The 24,371-nt window shown below is 34.3% G+C and overlaps 1 protein-coding gene across 2 annotated transcripts in view; it reads left to right on the plus strand.

Moving 5' to 3' along the window:
- The window catches only part of NKAIN3 (sodium/potassium transporting ATPase interacting 3), a 741,273-nt gene that overhangs the window by 291,881 nt on the left and 425,021 nt on the right, over nt 1–24,371 (plus strand). For both annotated transcript variants that reach the window (XR_003120795.1, XM_025394001.1), the window contains exon 2: nt 23,603–23,740. Coding sequence is in view for 1 of the 2 variants with exons in the window: in XM_025394001.1 (XP_025249786.1) it covers nt 23,603–23,740 (138 nt within the window). In the remaining variant the exon portion in view is untranslated. The remainder of the gene's footprint in view (nt 1–23,602; nt 23,741–24,371) is intronic.

Here is a 24,371-nt window from a genome sequence, read left to right on the forward strand (position 1 = left end):
TGGTATTCAGTGAAGAAACAGAAAAATTTCTCCTGAATATTAACAAAAATAAGCTAGTCTTCACATGGATTCGTAAACTGAATTCACATCACTTGAGTAATTAATAAAACATATAAGCAATAATTTATTTTAAATGGTACTAGGCTATTGGTATCTCAAGGCACCAGGTGAACAGAGATGAAAATCCAAAAACAAATAAAATTTCTATCTGAAATTATTTAAATTCAAAACAAATAACAAAATTTCCAAAAGATACGCGTAACAATAATCCTGGTGTTGTACATTAGATTTCCAGACTTACTCATCCTGCATAACTGCCACTTTGCACCCTTTGACTTATATCTCCCCACACCCCACTTCCACCCCTGGTAACCACCACCCACTCTCTGTTTCTATGTATGTGGCTTTTTAAATTCTAAATATAAGTGAGATTTTGCAGTATTTTTCCTTTCCTGTTTGGCCCTTTTCACTTGGCGTAATGTCCTCCGGGTTCATCTATGCTGTCACAAATGGCAGAATCTACACACACACACACACACACACACATACACCCCAGCTATGTGAGAAGATGGATCTGTCATTTTGCTTGACTGTAGTAATTATTTCACTGTGAATATGTATGCCACAATGTCATGTTGTATACCTTGAATATATACAATATAAAAACTCTCAAAGATAAAATTTCAAAGAACTAAATTCACAATAAACAATTCAGAATGCATAAAGAACAAAGGTATTGTACATGTGAGGTAATAGAAAGAACAAATAGCTGAATTAAATCCACAAATATATTTGACATAGAATGAAATAAGTATAAAGTAATATGCTTAAAAAAACAGTTTTGAAGTGAAGAAGGAGCAAAATGACTAAGCATATTTTAATAAAAAAACATAACAGAACTAAGATATAGTATTTTTTAAAGAAAACTAAGTGGATAGGGTTAGCAGATTCAAAAGAATGGAAGAAAAGAGAGTGCAAAAATATTTCTAAGGGTATTATACAGAAGGTAGTGTAGAAAAATAAGATTTAGAAAGTATAGGCAATTAAAAGACATGGGAATAGAATGGGAAGTTCTATGTTACTTACTGGAGGTTTAGTAGGAATAAAAGAGAGATATACTAGGATAAGTGTAAATGTTTGAAGAGGAAATGGCTGTGAATTTTTCAAAAAGAATGAAAAAGCACCAATCATCAAATTCCAGGAAGACTGCAAATTACCAAGAAAGATACATTTTTTAAAATTCCACACAAAGAGATACTGTAGTCAATCTTCAAAACTTCAAGAACATAGAAATATTTTAAGACCTGATAGAGTTAAAGAAAAAGGACAAATTTTCTTCAGAAGAAAATAGTTACTTCTACTTCCCATTAGCATCATGAGAATCAAGCACATTTTTAATATACAGAAATTAAAATGTGCCTAATGGAAAATGTCTAAAAGTATTTCAATGAAATAAACGTACCTTCAAGTGAAAAAAAATGAAAAGCTTTTCCATCAAGAGACCCTCATTTAACAAATTGGAAAGTATATTCCTTAGGAGGAAAAATGTTTTTCAGAAAGAAGGTCTGAGAGACAAGAAGAAATGATGAACAAGAGAGTGGTATATATATTGGTAAATCAGACACTAACATTGACTGAATAAAATAATAATAATGTCAGTAGAATAGTATACATTAAAAAATACCTATTTGGGGAATTATGGTGTTCTAAGGTCATTATATTGTCTTTGGAGGAAGTAAAAGATAATGATTAACTTCAAACATTGATAACACATATGTATGCTACCTTTTGTAGGGTAACTAAAAGAAGTAAATAACTCATATATATTTGAAACGAATAAAGGAAAAAATGAAAATGGAAAAAAAACTGATCAAGTCAAAAGAAGGACATAAAGTAGAAAAAATAAGCCTAGAAATTATTAGTGAAAATCAAAACTAGGAGAATAGAACACAACTAAATATATCATAACTCAATAAACATAATTATACAAAAGAGTTGACTTAAAAGATAACGATTCTCAGATGAGACTGAAAAATAAGTCCAGTCATATAACATATAGGAATATAGAAAGTATGCAATTGAAAGTATGAAAAAGGTGTTATCAAATACTAAAGCAAAGCAAGGTGATACAGCTATGCCAGATATAATAGAATTTAAGGCAAAAAATATATAATGGGTAAATATTATAATAAAATATTAAATTTGTCAAAAAGCATAGCCATATTGAACTTACATTAATCTCAAAAATGGCATCGAATATATAAAGCAGAAATTTTAAGAGCTAAAAGATAACGTAAAAACCCACCATCCTATTGTGCTATTTTAACACACATGGTTTAGTGCTTGAGAGATCAACTAAAGTAAAAGTATGTAAAAGATATATTTAAATCTCACTTAAAAGTTGCAAAATGTACTTTTTAAATTTTTTTTATTTCCGTAAATTATTGAGGAACAGGTAGTGTTTGGTTACATGAGTAAGTTCTTAGTGGTGATTTGTGAGATTTTGGTGCACCCATCACCTGAGCGGTATACACTGCACCTCATTCCCTTCCCACCCTTTCCCCAAAGTCCACTGTGTCATTCTTATGCCTTTACATCCTTATAGCTTAGCTCCCACTTATGAGTGAGAACATATGATGTTTGGTTTTCTATTCCTGAGTTACTCCACTTAGAACAATAGTCTCCAATCTCATCCAGGTTGCTGTGAATGCCATTAATTAATTCCTTTTTATGGCTGAGTAGTATTCCATCGTGTATATATACCGCAGTTTCTTTATTCACTCATTGATTGATGGGTATTTGGGTTGGCTCTACATTTTTGCAATTGCAAATTGTGCTGCTATAAACATGCATGTACAAATATCTTTTTCATGTAATGAATTATTTTCCTTTAAGTAGATACCCTGTAATGGGATTGCTGGATCAAATAGTAGTTCTACTTTTAGTTCTTAAAAAAAAATTGTTCACACTGTTTTCCAAAGTGGTTGTACTAGTTTACATTCCCACCAGCAGTGTAGAAGTGTTCCCTGTTTACCACATCGATGCCAACATGTACTGCTTTTTGATTTTTTTATTATGGCCATTCTGGCAAGAGTAAGGTGGTATTGCATCGTGGTTTTGATTTGTATTTCCCTGATCATTAGTGATGTTGAGCATTTTTCATATGTTTATTGACCATTTGTGTATGTTCTTTTGTGGATTATCTATTTAGGTCCTTAGCCGCTTTTTGATGGGATTGTTTGTTTATTTCTTGCTATTTTGTTTGAGTTCGTTGTAGATTCTGGATAGTAGTCCTTTGTTGGATGTATAGATTGTGAATATTTTCTCCCACTCTGTGGATTGTCTGTTTGCTCTGCTGACTGTTCATTTTGCTGTGCAAAAACTCTTTAGTTTAATTAAATCCCAGCTGTTTTTCTTTGTTTTTATTGAATTTGCTTTTGAGTTATTGGTCATGAAATCCTTGCCTAAGTCAATGTCTAGAAGGGTTTTTCCAATGCTCTCTTCAAGAATTTTTATAGTTTCGAGTCTTAGATTTAAGTCCTTGATCCATCTTGAGTAGATTTTTTTATAAGGTGAGAGATGAGGATCTAGTCTTGTTCCTTTCCATGTGGCTTGCCAGTCATCACAGCACCATTTGTTGAATAGGGTGTCCTTTCCCCACTTCATGCTATTGTTTGCTTTGTCAAAGGTCATTTTGCTTTAAGTATTTGAGTTTGTTTCTGAGTTCTCTATTCTGTTCCATTGGTCTATGTGCCTATTTTTATATCACTACCATGCTGTTTCAGTAACTATGGCCTTCTAGTATAGCTTGAAATCAGGTAATGTGATGCCTCCAGATTTGTTCTTTTTGGTTAGTCTTGCTTTGTCTGTGAGGGCTCTTTTTTGGTTTCATATGAATTTAGGATTTTTTTTTTTTTTTTTTAGTTCTGTGAAGAATGATGGTGGTATTTTGATGGGAATTACATTGAATTTGTAGATTTCTTTTGTCAGTATGGCCATTTTCACAATATTGGGTCTACCCATCCATGGGCAAAAATGCACATTTTAAAAGTCACATATAGAGCAATTATGAAAATTGCTAACATTGTGATTCATAAGACAAGTCTCAACAAACATATTACTGGTGGTGACTTTTGATTGATTTTCTCTATTGTTTTTCTGTTTTCAAATTCATTGATTTCTCCTTATCTCTACCATTTCCTTTCTCCTGCATACTTGGGTTTATTTTGTTTTTTTTCTAGGTTTTTCAGGTGGGAGCCTAGATTACTGATTTGAACTTTTTCTTTTTCTAACGTATGTATTTATTTTATCCTTTAAATTTCCCTCTCAACATTTTTAAGCCATGTCCCACAAATATTGGCATGTTGTATTTTTGCTTTCATTCAGTTCCAGGTATTTTTCTTCCTATAGAGACTTTTTATTTGAAGATAGTTTAATTAGAAGTGTGTGGTTTAGTTTCAAAGTTTGAGAAGGTTTCTTGTCTTTCTGCTATTAATTTCTAGTTTGAGTCCATTTTGGTCAAAGAACAAACTGCCAGTTACAATTCTTTTTAATTTGTTGAAATTTGATTATGCCTCCAAATATGGTCTATCTGATATATTTTATAAATAGTGAAAATAATATGTTTTCTGCTGCTTCTGGGTAGCAGAAGCAATGGGATCTAGTTGTTTGATTATATTGGTAATTTTTGTGCTATATTATACTTTCTCTTATATTAATATAGCCACTTTTGCTGTCCTTTGATTAAGGTTTCCATAATACTTTCATTTTTAGCCTTTGAATTTTAACCTGCCTCTATCATGTATTTGAAGTGAGATTTTTGTAGATAACATACAGAAGTGTTTTTAAACTACTCTGACAGTTATGTTTTATTGATTTATTTTGGCCATTTATATTTAATGTGATTCTCAACATATTAAGACGAAGGTCTAACATTTTAGTTTTCAACTTCTGTTTTTTCTCATTTGTAAAATTTCTCTCCTTTCTTTCCCTGCCTTCCTTTAGGTTACTTGGACATTTTTTAGAATGCTGTTTTAATTTATCTATAGTGATTTTGAGGATATCACCATGCATAGCTTTTTTACTGGTTTCTCTCATGGTGGCATACATATAAGAGCCTATCAGTGTTATTGTTTTACAATTTCAGGGGTAGTATAGGTACCTTACTATTCTTTACATCTCTTTACTTCCCCATTTTTATAATATAATTGTCTTAAATATTTTCTCCACCTATATTTGGAACCACAACAGATGGTATTATCAATTTTGCTTCCACCATAACGTATAATTTAGAAAGCTCAAGAGGAGAAAGAAAACCTACTATATTTACCCATATCTATAATTCTTTCTGCTATTCTGTTGGGTCAAGATTTCTTATTTGATCATTTTCTTTCTATTTTGAGAACTCTCTTCAGCCTTTTCTTCAGGGTAAGTCTGCTGGCAACAAATTTGGTCAAGAACAAGTTTTTCTTTATCTGAGACTGTCCTGATTTCTACTCATTCCTGAAGGTTATTTTCACAGAATATAGGATACTTGGTAAACAGCTTTATGTTTTTAGCCAGGATTTGAGAAATATTTTGCTTTTCATTCTGGCTTTCATAATTTCTATGATAAATATTTTGTCATTCATATTGTTTCTTCTGCAAGTAAGCTATTGTCTTTGACTGCTATCAATATAAATGTATCTGTGTTTAAATTTCTGAAGTTTAATTATGATATATCTTGCCATGAATTTGTTTGGGTTTATTCTTGTCAAGGTTTACTCATCTTCTTGCATCTGTAGGTTTATTTATCTTGCTAAATTTGGGGAGTTTTCAGCCATTATTTCCTCAAGTATTTTTTAACCTTACCCTCTCTCCTCTCTTTCCAGTATTCCAGTGACTTAAATGTCAGATATTTTGTTATAATCCACAGGACTTTCAGTCTTTGTTCATTTTCTTCAGCCTATTTTCTGTATGTTATTCATACTGTATAATTTTTATTATTTCATCTTCCAGTTCACTGAATCTTTTTTTTTTTTTTTTTTTGAGATGAAGTTTCTCTCTTGTCACACAGGTTGGAGTGCAATGGCATCATCTCGGCTCACTACAACCTCCGCCTCCTGGGTTCAAGTAGTTCTCCTGTCTCAGCCTCCCAAGTAGCTGAGATTACAGGTGCTCACCACCACACCTGGCTAATTTTTATATTTTTTACTAGAGATGGGGTTTCACCATGTTGGCCAGACTGGCCCTGAACTCCTGACCTCAGGTAATCCACCCTCCTCAGCCTCCCAAAGTGCTGGGATTACTGGCGTGAGCCATCACTGAATCTTTTCTCTGTCCTATCCTTTCTGTTGTAGATCCTATCTACTGAGCTTTTAATTTCCTTTACCATATTTTCAAGTTCTACAATTTTTGACTCCTCTTTATATGATAAATATTTTATCTATGGTAAATAGATAAATTTCTATGATAAAAATTTTTTGTTGAAGATCTCTAATCTCCCATTTGTTCCAAGCCAGTTTGTATGTGGTGTTTGACTAGAGTATAATGGTTATTGTCTAAAAGTTTTCTCTCTTGCTGGGCTGCCCTTTTCCTGCTCTTTTGGCTAAAGAGAGAAGGATTTGGAGGCGAGGGGCTTTTTTGTTTGCACTCATTGACATTTCTGAGTTACCAATTTTACCTCTTCTAAATGTGAGGTATATGCAGCAAAAAGAAAACCCAGGGAAATCATCACCTCATCATTCCTCAGGTTGCTAGATGTTATGCCTTCTTCTCTCTACTTTTTAGAATTATTTTATGCTTGTTGTATACATGATGGTTAAAGTTTTTGGGTGTACTTAGCAAGAGGATTATAGAAAAGCATGTCTACTACATCTTCCTGCAGGTAGAAGTCTTCTCTGTGTTTTGTTGTGTTTATTTCTGCAGATTTAAAAATCCATGAGTGAGGCACAATTAAAACGATGTCCATATACCACTTTATAAACTCCACATGTGTTTAATAAAATATTTAAGCAATGTAGGAATTACTCTAAACCTTCGGGGAGAGGCCATACTGTGGTGTAAAAATCTGAAGGAGGTCCTCACGCTGGTTCCAATAATCACTAGTTGTGTTTCTTCATTGTGGTAGGTGTTTCTTTAAATCTCTGTAAAATTAGGGCAAAAATACTCACTTCATAGGGTTTCTAAATTAGGATCAACGAGATGCTATATGTAATGCCAACCACAAAGTAATGATGGGCAAATACTAACACTTCTTCCCCTAACTTTATCAGGAATGAAAATAGATTTATAAAAAACATGAGTCTTTATTTTACTTTAAAATATGGGCCTTGTTGAAACATAGGTCACAGCAATGTAAATATGTGTTTCTGTAATGTTAACAACACTTTCAGCTAAAGTATGGAACAGTAATTAATTATACTTATTGCCTATAAAATCATCAGAAAAGGCATTATTCCTATAAAGAAACTTATAAATATGGATTCTTACTGGAAGCAAGAATGAGGGTGAGGCTGAGATGAAAGCACAGGGTGTTGACAATGTATCTCCATATGACCACCTGCATCAGAGGTCAAGGACTTAACACTTAGATCCCTGTCACTAGCAGAGAAGCCAGGAGACAGAGCATTTGATAGCTTCTGTTTTATTTAGCCTCTTTATACACTTAGATTCTTTAAAAATCTTGAAAATTAAGAGGCTAATCAACCTTTACTGGTCCTTCAAGAAACATTCCAATGTCCACAGAGTATGAGAGCATGATGAAAAGAAATGAGTGTCCCTTGACAGTTGTTTAAAAGACTTTGTCCCTTGAGATGTTGAAGAGTAAAATCACCCACATAAAGTTGATGAAGATCATTTCACAAGGTTAGGTCATAGCTTTTCATTAATGATATATGTGAAGAAGAAAAACATAAAATGCAAGGTTACACCAGAAATAGTTCTATCTGTGTCTAATGTTTTCATTAGTTCTACAACCAAGAACACATTCTATTGTCAGTGGTTTACTGCAAGTGTCAGTGGTTTACTTTTCCCAGGATATGGACAGAAATAGGGTACGCAAGAAGCTGCTACATAATGAATGTAGGGTAGCAGAAAAAAAGGCAAAAAGAAAGGTAAATAGTTGATGGTGTTAACCTACTTTAACACCATCAGCTGTGTATTACTTAAGCATTTCTTGTACATTCTGATTTTCAGATGAGAATCACTTATCCATAGTATAAGTACTTTCACATGTATAAGGTTTTTTTTCTATATATTATTTTCTAAAAGAGGAAATATTTAATTTCATTTCCAAATGAAGTATCTAGCTCTTGCTGAAAATGTGTACTTTAAAGAGACTTTTAAAAAGAATTTCTTGCAGGAGGTCTCTATCACAAATAAAAATGAGGAAAGGTTCTTAAAGAAACTTTTGGCCCATAACCCTGTCTTCTGTTGTCTCATGCTGGGTTGCCATTTACGTAAAACCACTGTGGGAGTCTTAAATGCCAGGTAGTTGTGCTCCTGCCAGCTTGTTTGTAGGACTGTATGGGTCACCCATCCTAGGGGTTCAACTTTAGTGTTCTCAGGTTCATTATGGCTCCACTGGAGGGTTGAAATTCAATCTCCAATCACTGTTCTGTAACAAATTGACATGTTGGGCTTTTGCTAAAATAGCTTCCTTATTCCTGACTTGAGCTATTTGTGGCCTATAACTGCATTTTTAAGGTCGTCTTCTGCATGGGAGTTAAAAGAAAGAGGAGTTAGGTTTTGGGACAATTTTTGGCAGAGGAAGGATACTTAGAATCTGAATCAAATGATGAAATCACACTCTTTGAGATCGAGGAATATCCTTGAGCAATATTGACAGATTATTCCCTTTTGCCTATTTTTTTTTTTGTAACATTCTTACCTAGAGCATTGTTGAGTTAGTATAAGAGAAGGAATGAGAGTATTCATTCTTTAAATGTTTATGGCATGATTTATTTTGTATCTATATCAGTTTCTTGGTGCTGCTTGAAAACAAGTATAAAAACCTTCCCTTGGCAAGAACCTGTTAGTAAAATGTAAGATTATTTTTTAAATGTGTACCACCAAAGGAAATATTTCAAAAGTTTACTTAATTATGAGAACCTCATTTTCCAGAGTTAAGCACCATAGCTTGAAACTCTTTATAATTAGTTAAGCTAACTGGGTTGATATGAGAGAAGCAGTGATTAAAATAATCTCTCACAGTGAATAACCCAAAAGTTATTTTTAGCAGGCTTTAGGTTTCTTTACAGGATGTTGTGTACCCAATCCACAGCTATTGTAAGAAATATTCTAATTACATTCGGTTTAATGTACATTAAGAAAACAGTTGACTTTTCCATGCACACATTGACAGATGGGGAGGAGAGAGCTTCCAAACCTAGTATCGAGCTGTGCAGGGAATTTCAAAACTCCTTGCTTTGAGGCACTTAAGTGCACAACCATCAGGCGAACCATACACGCTAGGTTTTAATTTGCCTTAAATCAAAGGACAGAGAAATCCCACAATTGGACTCTGTAACCTGATGCTGTGTAAGACCTTCCACAGGCATTCAAACACATTAGCTTCAAAACAGTGATTTTCTTCCCTGCTTTCAATGATTGTAAGAATATCCATCCAGCAAGTTTTCTTGGTCAGTGTGAAGACTTAAGCAAAATTGACCTACTTTGCTCTTCACTTCACACAAATAATTGTCCTTTAGATACTAATTTTTAAAATATTAACACAAAGTCCCTCTTCTAAATCCTTTTGGCCACAGTTTGAGTTCACATCCATATCACCTGCTCATTGCAATAGCTTCTGTCTTGCTCCCTACCCTCAGCCAGAGTCCCACCCTCACCCCCACTACCTCCCCACTCTCATTACAGAGCAAGATCAAAACAGCTCCAAACCTGACATAGGTGTTTTTAAAGAATAATGCTGCTTATGAAACTTCTTTATGCAAGAAATAAATCCTTTAATGGTTTCCCAGTACCTGCAAGGTAAATTTCAAAGTCTTTAACCATGTACACCTTACTTCTCTTTTCCCCTTGCGAGGCACCTTCCACCATATGTGTTCTACACTGGAGTTATACAAATTACAATTCTTGGCCTGCCCATTTTTAGGTTGGAAAATCAATTTAGTAGGCCTGGGCTAGCATTATATAATCAAATATAATAAAATAGAACAGAAAGACCAGGTTATAGCACACATAATAAAGTTAACCATTGCTTTTTGATGTTTTGTTTCAGTATGATGTGGTAGAAGACGTAAAATGTATTTCCTATTGCGAGTGGACACACAAACACACACACACACGGAGAAAATCTCTTTTTAACACAGATAATTTGTGTTTGTTGGCTAAAATATTTAGAAAATTTAGAATAGCAATAATTTTTAAACAAACAATATTTCACCATTCAGAGGTAACTTAGATATGTGGATTTAATATTGTATGTTTCCATACACGCAACTGTACACATACATGATTTATATGCATAGCTACACAAGTATTTCATACACTTGGAAAGATCTAAAATATTTGTTGATTCAATGAATAAATATAAATTTGAAGTTATTAAGTAGAATCCCATTATACATACACATGATTTTTTCATACATAAGGTATTGTGTATGTATTCACAATACATAAAGTATTGTGATCAGATTTTTATTTCAATACATCTTGGATATACATTATTTTATGGGCATGTAAATTTTTTGATATATCAACATGTACTTTTATTATCCTATAATATCAGACTTTTAATTTCTAATCACTTCCATTATAAACATCATTTTTGTATCATTGTATAAGACCAAATATGTCCATATGTATGTATGTACCAACATATGTGTATGTATATATGTATACATAGGCATACGTGTGTGTGTGTGTGTGTGTGAGGGAGAGCACCAGGCATAGATTTAAATGCCTTATACATATTAACTCATTTCATTACCAAAACAACAACTAAAGTTGCTATTATTTTCCTGATTATACAGAGGAGGAACCAAGGCACAGAGTTTAAGGATGTTGCTCAGGATCACATGTCAGTACAAATGGCAGAGCCAGGATTTGAAACCAAATGGTGTGGACCAAGAGTCTGAATATCTACCACTACATAATTTTGCCTCTATAACTTGTGCAATTAAGAAAAAGACTTGAAAGTGGATTTAAAGTTAGTGAAACTAAAATTGAATATAGATACTACTTCACTTGTGTTGGGGTTATGTCCTGATAAACCCATTGTAAATTGAATATACTGAAAGTCAAAAATGCATTTAATACACCAAACCAAACCTACTGAGTGGTATAACTTATCCTAGCCTCCCTTAAATGTGCTCACATTAGACACTTAAATTACCCTACAATTGGGCAAAATAACCTAACACAAAGTTTATTTTATAATAAAGTATTGAATATCCTGTAATGTATTGAATATCTATACTATAAATGAAAAACAATGGTTGTATAGGTACTCAAAGTACACTTTCTGTGAATGCTTGTTGCTTTTGCACCACTGTAGAGTCAAAAAATCCCAAGTCAATCCATCATCCTTTTAAGGTGGAGGCTATCTCTGTTTTTAAGGTGTTTATTTCAGAGGCACATGAGACATTGCACGGCTTATGGAAATGCTTTGTTCTACCTTTAGCTTTAATTGTTCTGCCCCCACCCTTTTCTTCTGGAATACCTTTGACCATGCCTTGAGAATAGTGTTCAACAGCAGCCTCTTTGTAAAGGTGTCTTGAATATGCTTGTCTTGTCAGGCAGAGGTTAAACACCTTTATTCTGTGTTCCTTTGGCTCTTTGGACACCCATTTACTATAGGATATATAATATTTTATTATAATGATTTACTCTATGCCTATCTTCTCCACCAGAGTAAGAACTAGCTCCTCCAATCAAGAATTCTGCCATTCACCTTTGTACTGCTAGTGCTTACCTAATAATTGTTAAATGGAGGTTGTTGAATAAATTAATGAGTGAACAAAAGAAAGAAAAAAATTCATTAAAGGCTTCATATTTATAAAACTGAATCTAAAGGGAAATAATGAATTATATTCTAATGGTTGGAGCAGAAGTATTTTTTAAAATATTTTGCGCTTGCATCACAATCTTTCCACATTACATTAATCGTATACGTAAAACCTTTCTCTTCATCTAGTCATCTGTTATCATGCAGTTTTCATAATCCCTGCCACCACAAAACATACCATACTCTGGACTCCAGAGACACCAGCTCCAACTTTTTTTTCAGTTGATTCATCTTTAAAGAGTCAGAGTATCTTGAATTTGATGAATGCCAGTATAGCTGTTTGAAAATAAAAATCGCTGCATAAGTGCTGAATGTTACTGTTGATCATTAATTATCACTATACATAGCTCAAATGAATTTTCTTATTATAGACATGAAAGTTATTTATCTAGGCAAGGAAAGGAACTTATTCATAATATTTTAATCTCAAATGGGGTATTAGTAGTATATAGGATATATATACACTCTAGGATATATACTGGAAATCTTTATCTTTTCCTTTCTATTGTGCCTTGTGGATATAGCTGTATATGTACTTTTGTACAGTTAAGGTTACATTTCTTTACATCAAAATTCTTATACCTATATTACAAATTTCAAATTATAATGCTGCTTCAATGAATTTTTCTGGAACGAAACCTTCCAGTGGATTCAGGATGGTGTGGGAGAAGTCCTGATCACCTCAGTAATGGGGTTGGTCCTAGAAGAAGTGGAACAGACAGTAACATTAGCTCAGATGTGGTTTTCTGGGGTTGGGAGAAGAAAAAGAGAGACTCAAGATTCTTCTTAGACTGCTCAGGGCCGGGCTGAGACGTGCATACATGCCCACTAGCAGACAGGGTACTATTAACGAGGGAACTCCGAATTGACAGAGCAAGAAGAAATGGCATGGTAGGCAGAATATTGGTCCCAAAGATGTCCATGTCCCAATCACTGAAATGTGTTGATATTTTACTTTACATGGCAAAGGAGAATGCATGTCACAGATGGAATTAAGTATTTAGCTGTTCTTGAAATTAAAAGTTTTCCTAAATTATACAGAAGGGCTCAATGTAATTATAAAGATCTTTATAGGTGGAAGAAGGAGACAGGTGAGAAGGAACAGAATAATGGTAGCATGAGGACTCAGCCTACTGTGACTGGCTTTGAAGATGGTGGAAGAGGGCCACCCGCCAAGGGATGTGGGGAGCTTCTAGAAGCTGGAAAAGTTAAAAAAAAGGAAGTCTCCCCTATGGACTCCAGAAGGAATGCAGCCCTTCTGATTCCTTGATTTTAGCCCATTGAGACCTGTTTCAGATTCTGGACTACAAAAGATAATAAAGTAATGTAATATTATAAAGTAAAAAGATTATAAAGTAACACAGTAAAGTAATATAAATTTTGGTAATTTGTTAGAGTACTGAAATAGCAACAGGAAATAAATACACTACTCTTTCTACTTATTGAATGTCATCTATGTTTTTGATGTGTATATCAAATTGAAGATTACTCTTACCTACTTTTGATAAATTGAAGGTTGACTAAGATAGCACAGCCAATAAGTTTCTGAAAAGTGCAAATTGCCTCTTATAAACGCTTGAGGAAGAAATTGCCCCACCTAGATATGGGTGGGGTGGAGAAGAAAGAGGGCTAAATCGCAAAACACAGCATCATGTGTCCTGTATTTTTTCCTACATTTTATTATAAAGCTAATTTCTGAATTTAACCTCATTAAACAGTGTGCATTTTGATTACATGATTTCAGAGTGGTATTGTCAGAGCATAAAGAGACTAGGTCCCAGCTCTGAGGTTAATTAGTTGATCATTCTGAATATCTTCCTATATCCAGTAGGGATAGTATCAGATTAGATTAATAAATATAAAAAATTAAAGTGACAAATATTGTCGTATCCATAGTATTACTACTTTGTAGGCTTTAGAACATTTCTTTAATGTATTGGCCTCTTTCTGACATATTGAAAAATTTGAGAAATCGTTTTCACTCTGCCAGTTGATATGCTGAATCAGTGCACAAGGAAAACAAAAGACTTTCCTAAGTGAATGTGTGATACATAGATGTCCTTCACATGCACTTTTTCAGTTCATCAGCTTCCATAAATCTGTCTATTTGCAATGTAATATTCATTCCTCTTTTAATAGAAAACTTTCCTTAAGGTGTGATCCACAGTTCCTTATCTCCTAAAATAAAATAGACTTGCCGCATAACATGTAACTGTTTTCTGAGATCCCATATTGTTTACCTGGCAAAGTAGTTCACATCTTTATTATTGAATTTTAAGGATAGGAAATCCCCATTTCACTTCTTGAGATATAGGGCCTAAAATGTACATAAACAGAATTCAAGTAGCCTTTTCAAATGTTCTGGAGACAATTCTTTCACTTAGAAGAGCTAGTTCAAGGAACATCCTAGACAATCACACTTGACATTAAGGAAAGTACTCTTTCTCTGAGCATGTGCAGTTCCACCTCTCCTACCTACATAAGCACTAATGACCATTCAGGCCACTCAAAGTGAGCTGCCTTTTACTCTCATTCCACTTGGATTTTCTCCCCTGTTTACTAAAGGTAGACATAATGAAAAAGATTAAAACAGGGTCACACATATTGGCAGAATCATATGAAAGCATTTGATCAAACCATAGTTTCACAAAATAAATTAAAGCATATTGTGTGACTGCTACTCTCTTGTGTGTAATCTCTAGCCTAGGAATTCATGTGATAAATATTTCATAAACATGAAGAATCAACTCTTTCCTTAAAGTGCGATTTAAAAGCTCTAAATATCATTCTTATTAGCTAAATTGGTATTTCCTAGGCCATTTCAAATAAGTCTTGGGTTATTGAAGCAGGTTTTATTTTTTTTTTCAGACAGTCTCACTCTACTGCCCAGACTGGAGTGCAGTGTTGCAATCTCGACTCACTGCAACCTCTGCCTCCCAGGTTTAAGTGATTCTCCTGCCTCAGCCTCCCAAGTAGCTGGGACTACAGGAATGAGTCGCCATGCCTGGCTAATTTTTGTATTTTTAGTAGACAAGGGGTTTCACCATGATGGGCAGTCATGAGGTTGGTTGCCATAGTCTTGGACAGCTCTACCTCTGTGGCTTCGCAGGGTACATCCTCCCTCCCAGCTGCTTTCATGGACTGCTATTGAGTGTCTGCAACTTTTCCAGGCACACAGTGAAAGCTGTCGGTGGATCTACCATTCTGGGGTCTGGAGGGTGGTGACCGTCTTCTCACAACTCCATTAGGTAGCAACCCAGTGGGGACTCTTCATGAGAGCTCCAACCCCACATTTCCCTTCCACACTGCCCTAGCAGAGGATCTCCATGAGGGCCCCGCCCCTGCAGCAAATTTCTATTGGGCATTCAGGCATTTCCATAAATCTTCTGAAATCCAGACAGAGGTTCCCAAACCCGAATTCTTAGACTTTTGTGCACCCACAGGCTCAACACCACATGGAAGCTGTCAAGTCTTGGGTTTCGCACCCTGTAAAGTCTTGTCTCGAGCTATATGTTGGCTCCTTTCACCACAGCTGGAACATCTGGGACATAGGGCACCAAAGGCCTAGACTGCACACAGCATAGGAACCCTGGACCAGCCCATGAAACCACTTTTTCCTCTTAGGCCTCTGGGCCTGTGATTGGAGGGCTGCCATGAAGGCCTCTGACATGCCCCAGAGACATTTTCCCCATTGTCTTGAGGATTAACATTGGCCCCTTCGTTACTTATGCAAATTTATGTAGCTAGTTTGAATTTCACCACAGAAAATGGGATTTTCTTTTCTCTCACCTTGTCAGGCTGCAGATTTTCCAAACTTCTATGCTCTATTTCCCTTTCAAAACTGAATGGCTTTAACAGCACCCAAGTCACCTCTTGAATGCTTTGCTGCTTCGAAATTTCTTCCACCAGATAGCCTAAATCTTCTTTCTCAAGTTCAAAGGGACAAAATACTGCCAGTCTCTTTGCTTAAACATAACAAGAGTCACCTTTGTTCCAGTTCCCAACAAGTTCCACATCTCCTTCTGAGACCACCTTAGCCTGGACTTTGTTGTTCATATCACTATCAGTATTTTTGTCAAAGCCATTCAACAAGTCTCTAGGAAGTTCCAAACTTTCCCACATCTTTCTGTCTTCTTTTGAGCACCCCAAACTGTTCCAACCTCTGCCTCTTGCCTAGTTTTAAAGTCACTTCCACATTTTGGTGTATATTTTCAGCAACGCCTCACTCTACTGGTAGTAATTTACTATATTAGTCTGTTTTCACACTGCTGATAAAGACATACCTGAGACTGGGCAATTTACAAAGGTAAAAGGTTTATTGGATTTCTAGTTCCACATGGCTGGGGAGGCCTCACAATCATGGCAGAAGGTGAATGGCACATTTCATTTGGTGGCAGACAAGAGAAGAGAGTTTGTGTAGGGAACCTCCCCTTTTTAAAACCATCAGATCTCGTGAGACTTATTCACTATCATGAGAAAAGCACAGGAAAGACCTGTCCCCATGATTCAATCATCTCCCACTGGGTTCCTCCGACAACGTGGGAATATGGGAGCTACAAGATTAGATTTGCATATGGACACAAAGTCAAAACATATCAATGTATCAATAAGAAACATTGTATTTTAAAGGCACTCCTATTTGTCTCTATATCCATTGCTTGAGCATGAAATAAGCAAGCAGGGACATTTCTTGCCTTACTGGGAGTATAGATGGTTAATGTGGGGCATGGCTAATGATTCATAGACTTGCAGGAAATGTTATTTTCACCTCAGAGCCTCATAAGAAAACACCTGGCCCTGCAGGAAGAATTTTAAAACACGCCTTTTCCTCCTTGCCATGACATACAAAATATAGACACATAGCATTCAGACTATCCCAATCTCTCTTAGATATACTTTATACGGTCAAATAACACTAATATTTTGTTCAGTAACCCTACTGAAGACTTTCAAGTTTTTTACAATTTGATTCTTAAAGGTATAATCTAATACAACAGTTATAATGACTGTGGAATATTTTTCATGCAGCACCTAGCATGATCTAGGGTTTCATTCCTCAATTGCAGCTTCAATGTTTCCTGTGTTGTGCCACTCAACAAGGCTATTTCGATGGTTTCTTCAGATTTACGTTAAAATCATGCCCCATTTTAATTTTTTGATATTTTTGAACCATGCTTTCCTTATGTATCTGATTTGGTTTCTTTTCCTTCTTACTTCCCTCCTCCCCTCCTTTTTTCTTTCCTGCCTTCTTTTCTTCCTTTTTATTAAGATCCTGATCGCCTTTACTTTGTAACTTTTTAATAAAAGATATTTATTTTCATCCTATTCTTTATAGTATACAGATTCTTACCTACCTTTGCTTTCTTTTAGAAATAATTGCATTGTTCTTTTTTTAAGTATCTAAGATTTTCAAGTTTTATTTTATGTGTTCATTCTCCTTAAGCTTTTAATTTTTAATTTTGTGGGTACATAGTAGGTGTATATACTTATGGGGCACATATGATTTTATGATAAAGACTTGAAATGTGTGATAATCACATGAAGATAAATGGGGTATCCATCATCTCAAGCATTCATTCTTGGTGTTACAAAAAATCTAATTATACTTTTTTGGCTATCTTAAAATGTACAATTAAATTATTTATAGAGTCACACTGTTGTATTATCAAATACTAGACCTTGTTCATACTTTCTATTTTTTTTTTTTTTTTTTTTTTTTTTTGGTACTCATTAATCTCTCCACTTCCTCCAACCCCCACTACCTTTCTCAGCCTCTGGTAACTATCACTCCGCTGTCTGTCTTCATGAGTTCAATTGTTTTTATTTTTAGATCCACAAGTAAGTGAGAACATGTGAAGTTTGTTTTTCTGCGCCTGGCTTATTTCACTTAACATAATGACCTCTATTTCCATCCATGCTCTGGCAAATGACAGGATACAAATGACAGGATCTTATTCTTTTTATGGTTGAATAGTACTCCATTGTGTATATGTGCCACATTTTCTGTATCCTTTTAACTGTTAATCAACAGACATTGCTTCTAAATCTTGGCTATTGTGAATACTGCTGCAATATACATGGAAGTACACAGATCACTTTGATATACTGATTTCCTTTCTTTTGGTTGTAAACCTATAAGTGAGATTGTGGGATCATATGGTAGCACTATTTTTAGTTTTTTGAGTTTATTTTATTTAGTTTATTTTAACAAAAATAACAAAATTGGACGAATCACATTACCTGACTTCAAATTATACTACAGAGCTATAGTAACTGAAACAGCATGGCACTGACATAAAAATAACACATAGATTAATGGAATAGCCTAGAGAACCTAGAAATAAATTCAAACTGTTCTCCATAGTGGGTTGTACTTATTTAAATTTCCACCAACAGTATACAGGGTTTCCCTTTTCTCTACACCCTTACCAGCATTTGCTATTGCCTGTCTTTTGGATATAATCCATTTTAACTGGGGTGAGATCATATCTTATTGTAATTTTGGTTTGCATTTCTCTGATGAGCAGTAATGTTGACCACCTTTTTATATACCTGTTGGCCATTTATGTCTTCTTTTGAGAAGTAACTCAAAAACCATATGATCATTTCAATTAATGCTGAAAAGGTGTTTGATAAAATTCAACATCCCTTCATGATTAAAAAAAAAAAAAAACCTTTAAAAAATCTAGGTATGGAAGGAATTACCTCAACAAATAAAAGCCATATACAACAGACCCACAGCTATCATACTGAATCAGAAGAAATTGAAAGTGTTTCCTCTAAAACAGCATTTGCTATTGCCTGTCTTTTGGATATAATCCATTTTAACTGGGGTGAGATCATATCTTATTGTAGTTTTGGTTTGCATTTCTCTGATGAGCAGTAATGTTGACCACCTTTTTATATACCTGTTGGCCATTTATATGTCTTCTTTGGGAAGTAACTCAAAGACCATGTGATCATTTCAATTAATGCTGAAAAGGTGTTTGATAAAATTCAACATCCCTTCATGATATAAAAAAAAAAAAAAAAAAAAAAAAAAAAAGCCTTTAAAAAAAACTACGTATAGAAGGAATTACCTCAACAAATAAAAGCCATATACAACAGACCCACAGCTATCATACTGAATGGGGAGAAACTGAAAGTGTTTCCTCTAAAACCTGGAACTCAACAAGGATGCCCACTTTCATTACTGTTATTCAGCATAGTACCAGAAGTACTAACTGGAGCAATCAGATAAGAGAAAGAAATAAAGGGAATCAAATTGGGAAGGAAGAAGTCAAATTAGCCTTGTTTGCAGATGTATGATTTTATATTTGGGAAAACCTATAGGCTCCACCAAAAATATAAAAACTGATGAGCAAATTTAGTAAAGTTGCAGGATACAAAATCAACATGCAAAAATCAGTAGCATTTCTGTATGCCAACAGCAAACAATCTAAAAAAGAAACCCAGAAAGTAATCCCATTTATAATAGCTACAAATAAAATTAAATCCCTAGGAATTAACCAAAAAAGTAAAAGATCTCTGCAATAAAAACTATAAAACATTTATGAAAGAAATTTTAAGAGGACACCAAAAAAAGGAAAGATATTCCATGTTTATGGATTGAAAGAATCAATACTGTTAAAATGTCCACACTACCCAAGGCAATCCACAGATTTGATGTGCTCTCTTTCAGAAATAGAAAAAACAATCTTAAAATGTATATGTAATCACAAAAGACCCAGAACATCCAAAGCTATCCTTAACAAAAATAACAAAATTGTAGGAATCACATTACCTGACTTCAAATTATACTACAGAGCTATAGTAACTGAAACAGCATGGCACTGGCATAAAAACAGACACATAGATTAATGGAACAGCATACAGAACCCAGAAGTAAATTAATATATCTAAAGTGAACTCATTTTTGGCAAAGATGCTAAAACCATAAATCGGGGAAAGGACAATCTTTTCAATAAATGGGTTTGGGAAAACTGAATATCCATATGCAGAAGAATGAAACTGGACTCCTATCTCTTGACATATTCAAAAATTAAATCAAAATAGATTTAAGGCCTAAGTCTAAGATCTCAAACTATAAAACTACTAGAAGAAAACACTGGGGAAACTCTCCAGAACATTGGACTGGGCAAAGATTTCTTTAATATCGCACGAGCACAGGCAACCAAACCAAAAATTGACAAATGGGATCACATCGAGTTAAAAAGCTTCTGTACAGCATAGCAAACAATCAACAAAGTTGGGGGACAACCCACGGAATGGGAGAAAAAAATTGCAAATTACCCATCTGACAATGGGTTAATAATTCAAATTATATAAGGAACTCAAACATCTCTATTAAAAAATCTAATTATCTGATCAAAACATGGGCAAATGATGCGTTTTCCTTTAGGTCAGTTGATTTCACAGTCTCTGGAGCATCTTACTGCCTTTATATTTTCTTTATTTCTCTACTTTTATTTAAACTCAAGTTCTGTAAAAGTCTCATTCATTCTCTTCACTTGGGCATCTCTACATATATCCACTTTCAGTCCTCTACCCTTCTGCCCTCATCTGGACTGGTTGCTTTCTATTTATGCTAGATTACAATTTAGTGACTTCCTTCCACAGCTGTTCTGAATCACAACGACTGTTTTCTAGGTGCCATATTCAGTGGTGTGCAGGTAAAAGTTTAACATTGGTTCTCGAAACATACATATAAACTAATTCTAATTTTTAGCATTTTCTGATTTTCATTTTGCAAATATTCCCATCATGACAGACATCAAGTTCCCAACTTGAGGTCACTGACCATAGAATGGGGAAGAGATGCCTCCTTCCCACCCCCCAACCAAGGCCAGCATCTCCCCAACACCACAAATTAGAGTCATTTTAACAGAGATACTTCTAAAGAACAGTCATCCATTTTCCAACTTAACAAAGCAACTTGGATATAATTTCATCTTATTTGGGGTCTCTGGGTCATTATTATAAACATCACAGTCAAGGGCAAAAAGTTGTGTCTCTAGAGATTATGACATTTAGAGAGAAAATACTAGCCAGTAAACCAAATGGCTAAATAACCAAAATGCGAGTTAAATAGAATAATTAGGTAAAAAATACAATGGTATTTTGTTTATTTTTGAAGTCTTTGTTGTTGTTAGTTAACTTTTCAAATTTGTAATAATCAAATCTAGTTTTCACAGTTTGTATAGTTGTTACAGCTGCCCTTCTCCATATTCTCGATATGCTCCCTTCTCTGTTTTTCATGTCTCTTTATTTGTACTCTTATTTCTTCCCACCTCAATTCATTTTTTTAAGTTCTCAGGGAATAAATATTAATAAATAGAGAGCGTGCCTTGAATATAAAATGCATATTTTATCATAAGTGGCATTAATTTGGCTTCTCTTTCATTACCTGTGTTTTCTTTAATATCATAAAAGAGAATGGTATCCATGCATCTACTGACAGAAAAGAAAATGAGTTTTTCTCTTTGAAAGTTCACCTTAAAGGTTTTTGTCATGCACAACTGCTTTGAAATAGCGTTGTTTTTCACAATGAATGGCCTGCAGCTGCTCTTCAGGGTTTCTTTTTCTTTCTTTCTTTCTTTCTTTTTTTTAGTATTTAATTATGTTTGGACATTTAAAAAATACATATTTGTATCACTGATGGGCCAATAAATAAAATGCTGCATAGAAAGATTCCCAGGAACTAATTTTTAGAGAAAGGTTCCTAGGGACTAATTAGAGTCACAAGCAGAGACAAGCAGGAAGTAAAAAACACTGTGCTGCTGCTTCTTTCCTTACTCTGATATTTTGCATTGTAACCATTTCTGAACATTTATGGATTCAGGAGATGAATCCTGAATGCATCCTGTATCATATCACGCCATGATCAGGAAATACCCGTGAAATGAATGTGGATCTGGTGTGGTTTTCTTTAGGCGTTCGCTCTCTTCTCTTTTCCTCCACAGCTTGCTGAAGGCAAATCTTGACCAGGGTAAATTCAGCTTACTGGATAGAGGACATTTCTTTATGTCCAAGAAAATTAAAGCTATTCAAGCATACACCTGTCACATAACTAGAAAAATACCTAGGGTGCCAATTTCTTTTCAAAGCTACAGTTTCCAGTGCCATCAGTATGGCTAATCACTGGATCATTTTATTAGAATTACTATTTTATCAATACAAAACTAGAAAAATGCCTGAAATGTGTAATGATTCGTGACCAAATACAGCAGGTGATATTGTAAAATTTTTCAATGTAGAATACAAGAAATACTGTTAGAACACGATAATGGCATTTTTGGTATTCACTGGACCATATGAAATGCATCTGTTTCATCATAAATGGTTGTGTATATATTGACACATTTTATAATTGTTTTAAAATGTCAAGATGTATGTAATACAATTATAATAAACTGTGGCATGTCTAAAATTGTAATGACCTCATAATTTCTGTTTGGTATTCTAAAAGGATGCTATCTAATCCAAGATGAATTTTCTTGTCAGTATATGATCTCAATAAAATGCAATTCAAAGGGTTTAACTCTAGTTTTAGATCAGAGTCTTGAGCCCAGAGTAAGTAAATGAGGAAGCTTCGTTTTGAACAGGTAGTTAGTCATTATCAGCATTGGCAATCTAAGGAAAGGAAAAGAAAGAGAACAGATTTGGCTAATGTATATTTCACACAGGAAAGCGGGGATAGGCAGGAGTTTTCGTTTTTTGTTTGTTTTCCAAAATTACACTAGTTCTAGTGTCGCAAGCCCGGAGTTCTTTTTGATCCAATGATGTTATACTAAGCCAATTGTTTTACTAAAAATAATGATATGAAATAAGCCAATCACAGAAAGACAAACTTCACATGCTCTCACTCATTTGTGGGAGCAAAAATTTGAAACAATTGAGCTCATGGAGATAGAGAGTAGAATGATGGTTACCAGAGGCTGGGAAGGGGAGAAGAAGATAAAATGAGGATGGTTAATAAATGCAAAAATAGAGGTAGATAGAATGAATAATATCCAGTATTTGATAGTACAATGGGGTGATTATAGTCAACAATAATTTATCACACATTTTTAAACAATTAAAATAGTGGAATTGGAATGTTCCTAACAAAAAGAAAAGAGGAATGTTTGAGGTGATGGATACTGTAATTATCCTGCTGTGATTATTACATATGTATGTCTATATTAAGACATCACATGTACCCCATAAATATATATATATCATGTACCCCTAACAATTAAACATAACTTTTAATATAAAAATAAAAATGATGAACTTAAAACATTAAAAAATCTGTCTGGAATTTCTACTGTAGAAAATGATTTAAGAAGTGTATCTCTAACTCTCCAGATAGATTTAAAATCTATTTATACTTGAAGTTATAATGCTCAAAACTATCTTAGTATAGTTTCTGAGAGAAGGTGCAGAAAACAGCACATGAAATAAGAATGAAAATTCTAATAATAATGGTGACAAAAAGTGCGATTGAAGTTGAATATGCAGATTCCTCCAGCCATGAGATAAAGATTAAAATAACGTGATGATGCTTGGATTAGACACTAATGAACTTTATTTTTGTTCTTGTTGTTGTTGTAGATCTCAGCATTAGAGAGGCAGATCTTTGACTTCCTTGGTTTCCAGTGGGCTCCTATTCTTGGAAATTTTCTGCACATAATAGTTGTCATATTGGGTTTGTTTGGAACCATTCAGTACAGACCTCGATACATAATGGTGGTAAGTCTTATTTTTATCATTTCTCCTCATATAAACAATGCAACATTTCTATAAGAATAGAAATAAAATATTTCTAAGTGGCCCCTTCTGATATAATTTGGCATTGCTTTTCTAGTCCTCAAATATTAAATTTTGTTCAGAAGTGATTATCTGTGGAAAATACAACGTAATGAATGTTGTACAGTAAGATCAAAGCCACATGCTCAAAAGTGTATGATGACATGGTGTCCCTCACAATGTAACTGAATTCAATTTTTACATAGAAATTCAAAATAGGCTTTGGATACAGTAGGAGGTCTGCTTATTGTCTTGGTTATAGAATAGTTAGATGCAATGTACATTAACTATTAGGGTATTAATTTATCAATTGACTGAAATGTCAATTTCACTGACATTTGTCACTAACTCCAAAAAGCAAATCTGTCTAGCATAATTGTTTAATCACTGAAAACAATAATATATTTTAATTTTAATTGATTTAGGACATTACAAGTGCATGTATGGATGGATATTTCGTACACATCCCTAATGTATTGAATACTGGTTGATATTGAATATTTCTCCATTTGTCAAGATAAATTTGAAACAGATATCCAAAACATGGTCAGCACACACTCCATTATAGGACAGT

Source organism: Theropithecus gelada, chromosome 8, assembly GCF_003255815.1.
Source record: "Theropithecus gelada isolate Dixy chromosome 8, Tgel_1.0, whole genome shotgun sequence".
Lineage (NCBI taxonomy): Eukaryota > Metazoa > Chordata > Mammalia > Primates > Cercopithecidae > Theropithecus > Theropithecus gelada.